Source organism: Salarias fasciatus, chromosome 15 (genome assembly GCF_902148845.1).
Source record: "Salarias fasciatus chromosome 15, fSalaFa1.1, whole genome shotgun sequence".
Taxonomy (NCBI): Eukaryota; Metazoa; Chordata; class Actinopteri; order Blenniiformes; family Blenniidae; genus Salarias; species Salarias fasciatus.
The window spans coordinates 13249898-13264796 of NC_043759.1; the positions used below are offsets into that span (position 1 = coordinate 13249898).

General features: G+C 40.7%; 1 protein-coding gene across 20 annotated transcripts in view; it reads right to left on the reverse strand.

Annotated features, from left to right (window-relative positions):
* Nucleotides 1-14899, reverse strand: part of ptprk (protein tyrosine phosphatase receptor type K) — a 114179-nt gene that overhangs the window by 11888 nt on the left and 87392 nt on the right. For 13 of the 20 annotated variants that reach the window (XM_030109720.1, XM_030109730.1, XM_030109728.1 and 10 more), the window contains 6 exons: nucleotides 10816-10951; nucleotides 6825-6854; nucleotides 3494-3654; nucleotides 2970-3005; nucleotides 1029-1040; nucleotides 537-724 (listed from right to left, as the gene is read on the reverse strand). In XM_030109720.1, coding sequence (XP_029965580.1) covers nucleotides 537-724; nucleotides 1029-1040; nucleotides 2970-3005; nucleotides 3494-3654; nucleotides 6825-6854; nucleotides 10816-10951 — 563 coding nt within the window. The remainder of the gene's footprint in view (nucleotides 1-536; nucleotides 725-1028; nucleotides 1041-2969; nucleotides 3006-3493; nucleotides 3655-6824; nucleotides 6855-10815; nucleotides 10952-14899) is intronic. The other 7 variants (XM_030109735.1, XM_030109731.1, XM_030109722.1 and 4 more) reach the window with 3 other exon arrangements.

A 14899-nucleotide genomic window follows, 5' to 3' on the forward strand; every position in this document is an offset into this window, starting at 1 on the left:
AAAACAGAGGGGAGAAAATTACGCGTCATGAAACTTTAAAAATCTTTTTAAAAAAACATGGCTGACATTCAGAAAAAGGTGCGACAGTTCAAATTTCATTTTCTCCAATCAAGAAACTAAAAACACTTGGAAACAAGACTTTGTTTAGTCTATTCCCTCACAGACTGCGTCCCTCCAGTTTTTGTCCCTCTCATGCTCTATTTTCTCTCCTCCTTGTATCGCGCCTCATCGCTGGAGCTGATAACAGAATTTAAGATGCAGCATTTTGAAAGCCTTTAAAAACAGCTTGTTCGCAGCCGACTTCATATCCTGCAGCTGTCAGGTGCAGAGCTCAGCGCAGCACTGACAGCTTAATATAAGACAGCATTTGTTCACTTGATCATACAGTCTTAAATTCCTGTATCTTGGTCGAGGCAATAAAAACATTTCTGTCAGTGCCTCAAACGTCGAGAACCCGCAGCGCTGCTGGCACCCATATTGCATTAGCAGCTCTTGTGACCGTAGACAGACAGAAGCACTGATAATAACAATCTTACTTCGTATTCCTCCTTGAAGCCGTAGCTGTCGGAGGTTTTCATCAGGTTGATGTGCTGCAGCAGATCGGCCACTCTGATGGCGGGGTGGAGCTGTCCTGTCTGGTAAGGGGATTCGGTTCCCTCGCAGTGATACCGAGGAACGTCCAGCAGCCTGCTGTTCTCTGCTGCTGAGGCACTGTGGTTCTCGTCTGGAAGAGGTGAGGAAAGTCAGCTGAGGTTACAAACTAATACCTTTTTATTTCACCTCTGTCAAAACACTTTCTTCCAATTATCTCTTAACAGTTGTTCTAAATGTAACACAATGATTAGTATAAACAGATCCAAACAATGAATATTCCAATTTTTTTCTAATTAAAGCTGTGCAAAAAGTAATTTACATGAACAGAGTACAGGGATAGCATACATGGCTGTGTACAAAATCCTGTTCTGATTTCACTTGGAAAAAGAAAAAAAAAATCTCATAATCATCAGTTGGTCTCAGTTTCTACTCACCTGTGATTGGAACTACATGTTAAAGCAGCAGAAAAGAGAAAGAGTAAAAACATTCGGTGAGACTGCAGGAGAAATGGGAGAGTCGGACAGACTTTCTACAACATCTAAAGGTTAGTGCAAGGATTCTGACGTAGTCACACAGAGCTCATGGGTTTTTAGATGATGGATGATACAAAGACCTGGCAGATGGTCTCACACAACAATGAAGCATGATCAAACATGTCAGGAGAAAACACAATCAAGACAAAATGAGCTTTAAACTCTGCTTGAAGTTTACCGCAGTGCCATCTAGTGGCATTATGCTTAATAGCATTATTTAAAATATCACATTACATTTAATTTTAATGAATGAAACTCAAATATCACCATCAGGGAGTGATCACATTTGGTTTCTTAATGGGGATTAAACTGAGTAATTAAAACTACAAACGAGGAATAATTTCGTGATATGGTGCATAAGAGAAAAATTGTTTTAATTATCTTTGAGTGTTTGAAGCCGCGTGTGCAAGTTAGGAAGTTTTGAAGTTGCAGGTAATTAACAGTGTCAAATAGTGACAGCGGCCTGGGCTGAACACTTCTGCTGCGTGGGAAATATGTGAGCTGACTGTAGCAAAGCAAAAAACTGACAGGTGGTATAATTGAGTAGCTGGAGGTTGCAGCACTACCGACTGATTTCATCTTCACCGCTGTTTATTAAGTGACACTGTTTATTTCATCTAGCTGATGCTTTTCTCTGCTCCGAGGACATGTTAGCTCATTACTGATTGTTAAAGGTTTGTTAAGCCCTCGTCAGGCCAATTAACAGTAAACTTGACCTGACACTGCCTCTTAATTCGCTACTTCCTGCTACTTCTTACCCCTCTGTGAAGTGATTGGCCAAGACAGATTGTAACTGCAGCCTTCACTCCAAATTAGAGGCTGCGGAACGGTTAATTAACACGGTTTGGTGGCGTTGTGGGTTGCGGAGCCCTTAAGGCAGCGCTACAACGCCACGTGGTCGCCGCAGTGTCAACACTCGACTAAAGCAAAGATAAACACATTGCAGCACGACACTGAAGCAGGAGAAAAACATTCGGCTTGGCAAGAAAGCCGCAGCTTTCACCATTCAGACACTCAGAATTGGGCGTCGGGCACCAAAAACAAGCCTGGGGAATAACACAGATGGTTGATACTCGAGCAGGCCTCCTAGATCCAATGCACAGGAAAAACTGTGCCAGCGACACAGGGCTGCAGGCACTAACTTGTTCAGTGTTGTCACAGATTTAATCTGCAGTCACTTTGTCGTGGCAACCTGACAAATTGTCTTCCTCCTTTTAAGCTTCAATTTCTGTCATTTTCGGGACAGAAAATGGAATGCCTTAAAACAACTCCAAACTGAGGAAATAATGAGGTCTCTGAGGGAGAATGACGGTAATTACTGTGAATATCAATAACTCTCAGTGGGAAGCAGATACTGTGGCTGGGATTGAGAGTGACTGAACCTCGGGAAAGCACAGGGAGACGAAACACTTGGCTGTCGGAGGTTTTTTTTTTTTTTTTATACCAGACATCTTTTATGCAGAGTTGGCAAAAGGTGGCAAAGACTATTAAAAACAGAACACACAATTTACAGTCCTCAAGTACTCTGTTTCATCATGCTTCTTTAGGTTTGCTTTGATATTTTCTGTATTTGTGGGAATACTACCGAGACCGAGTTAAACATCCAGAAGGAAAAGACCAGACGTTTCAAAAATAACAAAAAACATGAAGCAAATAAATATCATGAGACTTTTAATTTGTCCAGCAGCCACAGCTACGCACACGTGGGGCTGATGGAATGACGCACAGGGACACACAAGTCGGGGGCCACAGGCACAGGAGCTATATGGTCATGATGGGTGAGCACTACGGGGTTTATGTCGGTGATAAATCTGACAAATCGAACCACACCAGAAGTCTCACCTAACACAGCAGTGGGAACCAGAGGGTCGTTGGGCACTGCAGGAGGAAACATGGTGAGGAATAACAATTTAAATGCTCCTAAAGACTAAGGAATAATGGAAAATCCATGATATTCAAGCAGTAATTGTGGCTTTAACATTTGCACACCTCCAAATAGCACGAGTGTGATCTGTTGTCTTTGGATGTTGCAGGGTTTTGTTTAATTTTTCCACACCCACTATAGCTGAATTATTTATTAAGGTTTTTAACCTTTACACCCCAGTGAGTCATTTCTTTTAACATTACTTAACTGCAATAAAAAAAAAACATTAAGCGAGGCTTATTAACTGAAGCTCGGCTGTTAGTAAAAGACACTTAGCAACAATGCGTCCACAAAAGAGAAAGTGAATTACTGTAGGAAGAGGAGAAAATAGATGTGAACCAGTCTACAAATGTCAGAATGAAGTAGCAGAAATCGAAAAGATCTGTCTGAGTTCTCATTTGGGAAAGTTTCTTCACTTCTGTTATTAAGTTTCTGAACGTACATCTGTTGTTGTAGTTGTGGGAGTCCATGAAGGTGACGGCCATGGGGTCCTCCCCGTGCAGGGTGCTCTGGTCGGCATAGCTGCGGTCCATAGCATTCACCATGTGCGTCATTTCCTGCCGGGTCGTCCCGATAGCGTCTTTACGTTTTTTAGCCAGCTTCCTGTCGGGGGGGCAGAAACAGACACAGTCACGCATCGCATGAACGAGTCGGCAGGCATCAACTAGCCTGCAGACCCCAGCCTCAAAGAGCTCAATTTGTTTTATTTTGTTTTTTGAGTGCAGCCTAATTTTTTAATAGAAATTGGATTTTTTTTTTTTTTTTTTTGGGGCTGAGGACCGCTGGCCGCTGACTTTGAGTTTTGAAGCTAGGAAGAAAAAAGGGTGAAAAACAGAAAGGAAGGGAGAGGAAAAAAGATAAGAGAACAAGCAAGGAAGGTATAGGAGAGGCTTGTTTTTAAATGGCAGCATTTAACCCGCTATAGGAGCCAAGGGGAAACAGCTTTTAGTACAAACCAAGGGGGGAAAAACCCTCTAACCGAGAGGAAAACCAGCTTCAGCTTCTGAACAAAAGACCTGTCAGATGGGTGATTTTATACATTTTCTTGGCTGATCAAAATGAATAAAAAGTATATATTATGAGGTTACAAAAAATTAACCTTGGTTCTCTGAAACATGACAGTATCGCCACAGATACTCATGTTTGACTGTGAGGGAGAATGTATCTTTTAATAAACCAGTAAAAAAAAACAGAATGAAGTATTCAGTTTTCATCTGACAGCAAAAATAAAAGAAAGAAAAAAACCTTGATTAAAAAAGTTTGAGAATGATTTAAAAGCCACTGAAGCTCAGGGGAAATCAAACAGTTACCACTGAATAAGAGGAAGGACTGAAGGTCATATCATGAATAGTCCACTGTTATGAGAAAGTGGGGCACATTTTGGCGACACCTGAAGTCTGTCTTCTTCTTCTTTTTTTGCTTCTGTTTTTAACAAAAGCAAAAGCCAGAAAAAAAAAAAAATAGCCAAGTTTTTGTTTATTAGATTAGTGCCCAGTGCAGAAAAGTCCCAGCTCGAAATGAAAAGATCAGAGTATCTGGTTCAGGTTAAACTCTCACTGTGTTCAATCCATAAAGCTGCAGGGAAAATATCTCATGAGGACTTGTTATGCCGAGCATGACGAAGCGTGCAGGACCGTCGTATAACCCAGAGCCGTAGATGTGCATCAGTTAGGACCACAGCTCCGTTGCCGTCTCTCTGCAGTCTGAGGCTAATTACAAACTTTCAGTGCAATTTGATCTCAAACGCAAATTCAAAGAGTAAATGAATGATTCGAGGCTGCAGCTGCAAAAGAGGACATCTGGTGTTTTGCATTGATTAAATGCGCCTGCAAATTGTTGCCAAACTGATGCAATGTACAGCTCTGATTTCATCTCAGTAAAGAGACAGAAAGCATGCTAGTTTTATGCACATTTTACCTCTTGACCCCCAATATACACCAACTCCACCTCTACAACCACACACACACACACACACACACACTCACACTCAGTAGACACATAACATTAACCAAGTGCAGCTGCTTGTATTTGTGAGATATTGATTATCCCGCCATTAAACATAGAAACAAGAAAAAAAATAGAGGAGCCACCACACACTGTGTGTCTGTGCTGTACACCAGCATTTTAAATGCTGAGGAACTAAAGCGATGAACAGAGAGAAAAAGAGAAGTGAAGCTGGGCCCTCGAGAGGATATTATGAGTTTTCTTCACACTGTTTTTTTCCCGTTTTTTTTTTTTTTTTACTGCAGGGGTGTCAAACATGGCGAAGCACAGGATGACTTGCATAGTGTCAACACTGCTGGTGAGCAGTTGTTAGAAACTGGTAACTGCTCTCTGGTATCTATTCATCGCAGATTGCACTGTTTTTAGTGAGAGTAGTGGACAGAACCGAGAGATCAAAGATGCATCTTCAAGTTAATTAATTAAAAATGTGCGTCATTTTTTTGCACATTTGGATGCAAAGAAATTAAAAGCAAGAGTATGAGCTACAAATGGTTGCATTGCTTTTTGTACTGAAGCATACCTTAAAATGGTATAACAGTGAATCTGAATAATTTTGTCTGAAAATATCTGAATGTTGTGACTTTTTTCATAATTTACTCTCAATTCTTCACAATAAACCAGAAGAAATCATTTGAAGTGGACTTTATTATGCTCTCATTTTGCTAGTCTGGACAATTTAAGATGAAAATAAGGTCCTGGGACAAAAATAGGTTTGACACCCCTGTTTTGAGATCAGGACATAACTATTAAATTATGCATATGATATACTTTAGTAAGTGTTTTCTGTTGATATAGATTTATATCAATTAGCAACCATCATGCCAAATTTCAATGATTATCTGACATCTGAGATTTTCTTCATTGTTTGTTTGTTTTGTTAGCTCTGTGTTGGCAGGGAAGAGGCCCTCAAGACTGACACTGAAATTAAAAATAAAAAAGCTACCAGGTGTAGAGTGAACACTTAAAAGGTTTCCTCTCTGTTTCAACTCGCTGCAGATTCCCGGTGGAGAATCCGTCTCGGTCACAGCAGGAGAAACACCCACAGCAGAAGGAAACCACGGTGAGAAACTACAGACATGAGACCGGACGCCCCACAAAAGGAAAAAAAAAAAAGGAAAAAAAAAAAAAACCCTTCTGGTTCAGATCCACCGATAGGAGAGTTTCACCATGATACCTGTGACTTGACTGGCGGATGGATGATCACATGACTACATGCACACAAAGAGCTACAAGTCACAAGTGCAGCATTCTTTTTTCAAATAACACGCTCAGGCGTCCCACTTTGGCCCGCTTTGTTCTGTTTGGAGGCCAACTTTGGCCTCCATAAGCCTGCTTCAGAGCAACTTTGGAGCATGTAGAGGACACCAGGGCTGAAGTCAATTCACTATCAGTTCAGTCCTTTACAAAAATAACAAAAAAAAACTCCAGCAACGCCAGTGATTCATCACTTATCTTTTCATTTTAGATAGGAGACCACTTCTTATTGAAAACCAGTTACCGTAAGGTTTCAAAAATAAAAGAAACAAAAGTAAAATGTCAACAAGGAGCTCATTAACATCCTGAATCGACTGACATGAAAGTGAACTGACCCCCACCCTGGCGAGGTGTCAATGATGATGGCTTTGGCTGGTTGATCAGAGCTGAAAATGTGTTTTGTCTTGAAAAAAGTATACTGCATCTTTAAAAATAACAACAACTAGCCACTAGGAATTCGCCCAGTAAGATAGCAGCAGCTGGGTGAGCTGATCGTTTGTTGGTTGTTTACTTACAGGTAATAAGAGTATGAATAGTAGGTCCTCCTGGGGTTGTGAGCCAATCAGAAAGCAAAGAGTGAGACACAAGGGAATATGCAAATTAGGACAATACTGTCCTCTCTAGACCAGTAATAACATAAACAGAAAAAAAAAATCAAAACAAAAAAAAAAAAAAAACACCCTTTGATTGCTAAAGCTAGAGGGTCATGCAAGGAGGGGTGCCATAGCATCTACGGGCCATGTTTGTTTGGAAAAAGTCAAAACTCAAGGTAAGGCTAAATAATTAATACAACAAAACCTGAATGGCAACTAGAAAAAACAAGAAACTATCAAACTCAACATGCAGTCTCTCTCTGTCACGTCCTTTTATAATATCCATGCAGTATTATGAAGCTACGTTTGCTGTGACCTGATTAGAGAATTAGCCCTAATCAGTTAATGACCTTTTTCTGTCACTCACTCCTATGAATGTTAACGATTCGCTCCAAAACTGACACAAAGCTATCCAGTCTGAAAACGCCAAGCGGCTGGCTTCCTGCGAAGCCAGCAGGATGTCTTTGCAATGTCATCACGTCCCTCCATTTTAAAGATGCAGTATTGTTCAAAGTTGCAAAAGGTTTGATGACAATGAAGATTGATCTCCCCAGAAACCTTCATGGAAGAGAAAACTACCTCCTGCTTTGATTCTTTACAAAAACAAATGTGTGAACTGCCACTACGTCCCTTGTCAACGCTAAAATCTTACGGTTGTCTTGGGTTGATCAGTGCTTTACGACGTTTTATGAAGTAACATTTTGAACATAATGCTTAGCAGCTAAAATATGTGGTATTTTATGCATAACAATAACAATAAAATCACCAGTGAAACTGCCCAAGCTGATGAAGTACAGTTAAAATCTTATCTACTGAGTTCTGCACAGGGAGGAAACAACAGGAACACACTGGATGGGATCTGTAGACACGTGACTGAGTCAGCCAGACGTCAGGTTTGTACAATAAACGGTGACATGGTGATCGCACTGGAGGGAGAAGAATCCAGCTACCGGTGCTGCATGTTGCTAATGAGCTGCTGAAAGGCTTCAAAATGCTGCAGATACTTTGGATGTCAGCGAGGATGAGGAGTACGGGAGGAACTGGCACAAAAGCTCATCGACTGAGGACAGAATGTATATGTGTGCTTCAACATCACGCCAAATCCATGTGTTTTCAGAGGGCGCTGTCTTAGGATCAGTTTCACCTATTGGTATCAATATAAGTTACATGTGCTTGTAATCGATTACTGTCTAAATGCATTATTTGAAGTTGAGCTTCACAGATGCTGCCGTTCAGCAGAGCAGTGACACCAGACACTAAATTCAATCCCAGTCAAGGAGACCAAACACTCGGGGGACAGATAGTGTTGAACGTGTAACGGCAGTCAGGCCACTGAGTGAGCGCGCGCACACACACACACACACACACACACACTCGCAAAATACAGTGGGATATTAGGAAGATAAGCAGCGGAGTTACTGCAGGAGATCTCAAACACAGCCTCGACTCCACACTTTGAGCTCAGTTTGCCTTGTAATCATGGTCGATTAGACTTTCACTGTGAAGCTGCGGCTTGACTGCTGTCTCATGGAAATTCATTATGCAGATTAGAATAAAAATATGGAGGTCAGGGGCTGCAAGAGTTCTCAAGAGTTCATTACTGACTGTAATTTAATATCTTCTAATTGTTTTTGCTTTTCTGGGTGAGATGGTGATTGGTTGTAATTGGAGGACTCTTTTCCCGGTGCCGCTGGCAAGATGCAATGTTTCAGAGTTCAGAGGAAATCAGAGGATGCTTTCTCAGAATTATTCATTAATTAATTTCTTTAAAGTGGAGACGCGTGTAGGTGCAAGATATTAAGCTGTCAGTGAGTTAAAAGAGAAAACAAAAAACAGATCAAGCTCATTTTTCAAACTGAACTGATGTTACTAAAACATGGGAATGTTTTGTCACATGCAGCCAAGCATTTCTATTTAGTGAATGTTGAATTTTAACAATGTCCAAATGTCATTAAAAAAAAAAAAAAACCTTCTGTATTTCTATATTGAAAGACATGATTTTAATTAAATACACATTACTGTATTATATATATATATCTTTGCATACCTTTTACATGACCTTATATATTTCTTACATTACTTCTTTTACGTTACACAATGCTTTATTGTATAGATATCTGGTTTACTGTTTATGTCTATCATAAAATCAATACTCTGACTTAGTGACATTTATTGAATGTATTTCAATTAAATTCTTACTTTTTGTGTGGTATTCAATTAGTTTTGGGTCAAGATGAAAAAAGGTTTTGTTCTGGATTTCTGATGCTTATGTTAATTCCTTTACCTATTTTTTTTTATTTTCAATAAAAAACCCTGCCAGTCCGTCAGTAAACCAATGTTTCTGTGTTAGTGTGGCACATTCAGTGGTTGAACGTTACTCCGGGCTTTTAACATGTTTGTTTTTTGTTCATGTTTCCTCTCGTGCCTGTGGCTCTTCTGTTACTGACTCCTCTTGTTCCTGAAGCCCATCTGGCTCTCGTGTTCTCCGAGCCGCTCTGAGTGCTGTCAGGTGGAGGCCGGCGGCTCTTCGCTGTGTCACGTTGCGTCTTCGGCTTTGCCAGTTCGTCTCGCGATGTTGAATGTCTTTTACCTTGCATGCTGTCGCTCCTGTCATGCACTGAGCCTTAAAGCCTCATTTAGCGTACCAAGCTCTCCTTTCTTGAATAATTTTTAGATTGTTGCTGTTTTTTGTCTTTTGCCTGATGAACAGCGCTCGTCTCAAGCGAATCTAAAGTGCAAACTGAAACGTGGGCAGAATTCAAACATAGAAAACATGTTACTTCATAAAATCTTTCGACTTTAAATGAAAGTTGATCAATACAGGGATAATTTTGAGCTGCTTTATGTCCCCTAATTTGGTGTATATCTGCAGAGACAGCAGAGACGGAAGCATGTAAGAATCGGCTTGGATGTACACATTTTTCTGGTTCTAAATGTGAAACACAGGAAATCTTCTTCCAATCAACTTGTGATTAAAAAAAAAATTAAATTTATTTGCATGATTCTTTCTTGATATACTAGAATAACATTAGGAAGATAAACCCAATCTGGACGAGCCATCTCTGCACTCCTGCCTTGATCTATTTCAAATAACTCGAAAGACGGAGGTGCTGGTGATTGTTGTCATGTTGTAGTTGTGTTTGAGCACCACATGGTGGAGCTCTGCACCAATTTAGCACAATACAGGCCAGAGCTGTTTCTCCTCACACTGTTCCGATGTGTTTCTTACAGGACAGATTCAGAGCAAATCACTTATTTCATCAATATCAATTACAAAAAAAACAACCTAATTGCGTGTGCATATTATACACAATCATTTCAGCTGCTTCTTTGCTTTTGCAAAGCAGTTTTTTGTCTTCTACTTTTACTTTCCAGCACACTGCGTCACCTGCCTCTGGTGGGCATATTAATGTAAAGATAATGAAAATAACCAATGCATGGAGGCATTCTCACTTCAGCCTCGCAGTTATTTAAAAGATATTCCCTGGAAAGTCCCGCTGAATTCTTTTTTCAAGCTCTCACATAAGTCAGGTATTGACTGTTGGTGCTCACCTAAGTTTGATTTAAAAAAAAGGCATCATCTCTACTCTCTCCTGCACAAAGTCACACAACTTTCAGGCAGCTTTTTCTGACTTTGCCTCTGCTCATCAGTTAAAAACACACTTTAGGAAGCAGTCATATTGGTTCTGGGGGGAGATCAACGTTTATGGTGGATGGATGGAAGATGGTGTTACTACGGTAAGTACTGGATCAACACACAACAGGAGGATGGATTTAAAAGCACGTTTGAGTCTTCTTGTTCTTGCGCCTGCATGCGTTCGCCGCTCACATCCAGTATTGGCTGTGTGGCATTTGCACTTGTTATTAAATTCCGCGTCTGAGCCGCTCCGGGAGGCTAACGGCTGTCACTCACCTCTTCTTGACCAGCAGGATGGCGACCAGCACCAGCAGTATGAACACGAGGACGCCCGCACTGATCCCGGCGATTTTCACCACCCGGTCGGTCTGCTTGGCCGGGTCCGGGACCACTTCTGGCTCCTCCGTAGCTCCTGGAAATCCAAGAGAATCAAATCAAGGACAAAGACTCCAACATACACACTTTAACTCTGTACGACGGCGTGTTTTGTGATACTGGAAATGGACAAAATGAATGTTATAATTGATTTTATTTGAAGACTAATGTGGATGTGACAAAATAAAACAACTATTAAAACATAAAGAGACATTTTACAAGCATTAATTAGAAATCAGGCAGCAGTGGGAACAGGGAGAATGCCACACGGCTTTGGAAGACAAACAAAATATGTTGAACGTTTTTATTTATTTGTTTATTTATTTTTTTGCAGCTCACCTTTATGTTTCAGAGGGTTTTTTGGAGCTTTTTGGCGCTAATGTTTGCTGGAGAAAAGAGGTGGAAAAAGTGCCCCTCACTCCTGTGAAATATCACTCACTCACTTAGAAACTAAAAGCTTTGTGAGCTTGACTTTGCTTGTGGCACTTGTATGGTTCATTATGTGGCCACTGCTGCTGGACAGACGCTGACTTTTTGTTTACTTTTTATTTATCTTTTTTTATTTTTTTCAAAGCTACTGCTACTCCGGAGTAAGGCATGTAAAATAGCTGTTTCTACTGAATGTACTTTCTATCCACAAGCAAGATTTTTTGCTGTGAGAAACTGAAGTTCTGTGTAAAATGAGAAAACAAATTAGGACGAAGCCCATTGACCTGAAATCAATAATTCAAAATAGTCTGAAGGAAACGCAATTTTCCAAGTTTTCTAACAGATGAGTGATCTTTTGAGCAAAGAGCAGATACATAATCATGTGCTAAACCGAGCCCTCTCTTTGCAGAACAGACCTTTTCTGAAGGGAGAAAACCGATGGATGGAGCCAACTCAAGCTGATGTACATCTTGCACATCACATGACAAACACACACACACACTCACATCCACATCTACAGATAATTTAGAGTGACCAATAACCCTTAAATGCATGGGCTTGAACTATGGGAGGAAACTACCTTGAGAAACTCTGTGCTTACATGAGGAACGCACCCAAAATGTTCACACACTTGCTGCATTTTGCACTGTTTATTCCACGGGTCTGTCAATTTAGCCTGTTTGTGCTTCTTCTGTATCATTTCTGTAACATTTTACCTTTTGCTGTTTGCTTTTGAATTGTTTGTGTTTCTCTTTTGTCATTTTTTGTGAACTTTTTTGCCTCCTTTAACACTTTTGTGTTCATAGAGCCGGATGGACAGTCAGTACATTTCCCTGTTATAACAAATACAAATCCAATCTAATCTAGAAATACCCCCCACTTGACTTTGAAGCAGATATTTTTACTATAAAGCAATAGCAGTATAACCAGTTCACCACAATGAAGTCATTCAACATGTACAGGAGCTTTGATTATTCAGCACTTGCAGTCCTATTCACATCCAAACAAATACTCAAAATACTGACGTCTACTTTTTAGTAAGCATCTTATGTAACCGCCGAGACTCCATGCTCAGGCTGAAAAAAGTGCTGTTTTAACAGCCTCAGGAAAAAGAATAAAATAATGCTTGTCTTCTTCGTGGGTGCCTTGGCGAAACGCCCCTACGTCAGGAGAGCGGTGAGCACGACACTGAAACAAATCCAGACAAGCCGTTTAAAGTGGAAGGTTTAATCATCCCAGAGTGAAAGATCAGGTAAATATCAATTCTTTAAATATTCACTGCAAAGAAAAGCCAGAAAACTGCAGTTCAAATTCCATGGCAACTATGCAGGAAGCAAATGTAGGCCCAGGTTTTGTTTGAGGCAGTTATTTGTCTTGTGGGTTGAATGATTGGGATCAACAGCACATCTCATTAAAATGGCTATGGTGTAATATTGAAGGAAGACGAAAGTGGCTCCAACTTTTATCTTATATGAAGAATTTTCAGCAGGTGCTGTACAACAAACTGTAGAAATCTCTCTCGGCTCAATTGAGTTGAAGGCATTCAATGCATATTAAAACGTCTTCGTGAACTTATATCTTCACATTTACTACTCGAAATCTCCTGCTGCAGCCAGACTAAAGAAAGCATTAAAAAATAAACAGACATCGAAGGGAACGGGCACATGAAAAGAAATAATCAATTGTGTGTGTCTGCTGCTGGTCTCTCCAGTAGATTGCAGGTTATCTTGTGCTTCACACTCTCATTGGGAAATGCTTTTAAATTGCAATTTGACTGTAGCTGTCCAGTGTCTCTGCAGCAATGTCACCGTATATTACTCACAGTCAAACTCATTTCTGCTCCTGATGACTTCAGAGAATTGACCGAACTCCCTGATTTCTTCAGTCGGGTCTATAACTCTCCAGTCATGTTCGCTGCGCTGCCGAGCGGTTTAAACCGCGCACATCGCGGAGTCAATAGAGAGGAGGAGGGCATCTGCTTTCAGGCTGCCGAGCTCGACTTAGCGATGTGATCTCATAACACCAGAATAGTTCAGACCGCAGCGTAAGAACATTATCGTGTATTATGATAATCCAAATAATCCAACTCAAAGAAATATGCACAAAACTCAACATAATGCAATACATCTATCAAACAATAATCCACTTCTAAAGCGGAATATCAACAAGATAAACATAATCTGCCCCTCCCTCACTTTAGCTGTCTCAATATTTATGACTTAAGCATAATGTTTTGTTGGAAATGTTTTTACCACATTATTTTTGACACCATCATCTAACACAGTGTCATTATGTAACAATATAACAGAATCACAAAACTCAGAGTCAGTTGAAAAGAGACGAAGAAGAAGGTGGAGATTACTCTTTATTGCATCTACTTCCACATGGCTAGTTTGGCTCTGTAATCTTTTGACAAACATATTGAAAGAGATTTTTTTTTTTAATCTATTTTCAGTGGAGAACACCAGATTTACTAAAAGGTAAAGGCAGCCTACAGTATAGACAGGTCATCATTCCATCACAGGGAAAAATACACACTAAAAGACAACCACACACACTCACATTGGTATGTAAAGGCAATTATCCATTCAGGGAATGTTTTAACAAATAGATATGTTATTGTTTGAGTATTACAAAGGGCCAAGAGGTTAAATATTTCCATTCATTTCTTAAAAACTAGGAGGTTTAGCATGTTCCTCAGAAACTTTCTTTTTTATTACTCTAGGTTAAAACATCAAAATGACACCGAAAAACACAAGGAAACAAAACAAGAGTCTTAAAAGGATTCTCCGTCTGACCTCCTAATGCCAGCAGCAGCTCTTAATGTCTCCAAAAATGATCCAGGTCAGTACACTAACGTTCACAATTTACACACACAAACACCTAAAGCTCACACACACACGAACCGTGCACAACACCCCGCGGCAGAAATGACAATACACAAGACCCCAGATGACCCAAGAGGACCAACACCACTTAATCCTCCCTCCCGGACGCACGCTTCAGTGCACACACACACACATACACACACACGCACTCACATGCACGGAGAGAGGCGGCGAGATGAAGGACGAGACGATCGTCTGACCTCTTTGTCCGTTTGTGTGCGTGCGTCTCACTTATTTCTCTAAAACATCTAAAATCCTTTCTACAGTCTTTCGGCTCCGGGGGTCAGAGAGGCGGACATGTTGGAATGGCGGCTTTTGAGCGCAGCGGCCGCTTCCTGTAGTACCTCAAACCATCAGCTCCTCCTAAAATATGATGAGCCAAGAAAGCCCCTACTCTCCCATATTCTGGATAATTCTAGTGTGGAAACATGACACTTTTAAGGAACTGGAGGGCCCGGGCCAGCGCTTTGATCTGCACTCCAGCAGGATCAGCTCCTCACATGACTACACACTCACCCTGACCTGCTCCACCTCATGGGAAGAAATGTGAAACACTTTTATCAGTGAGGCTTTATTAACGCGCGCACTCGGAGAGGTAGAGAAAATATTGGTTGAAAAAACAATTATGCTCCTTCTCAGGCTGGTCTTTGGAGCGGTGCCACACACCG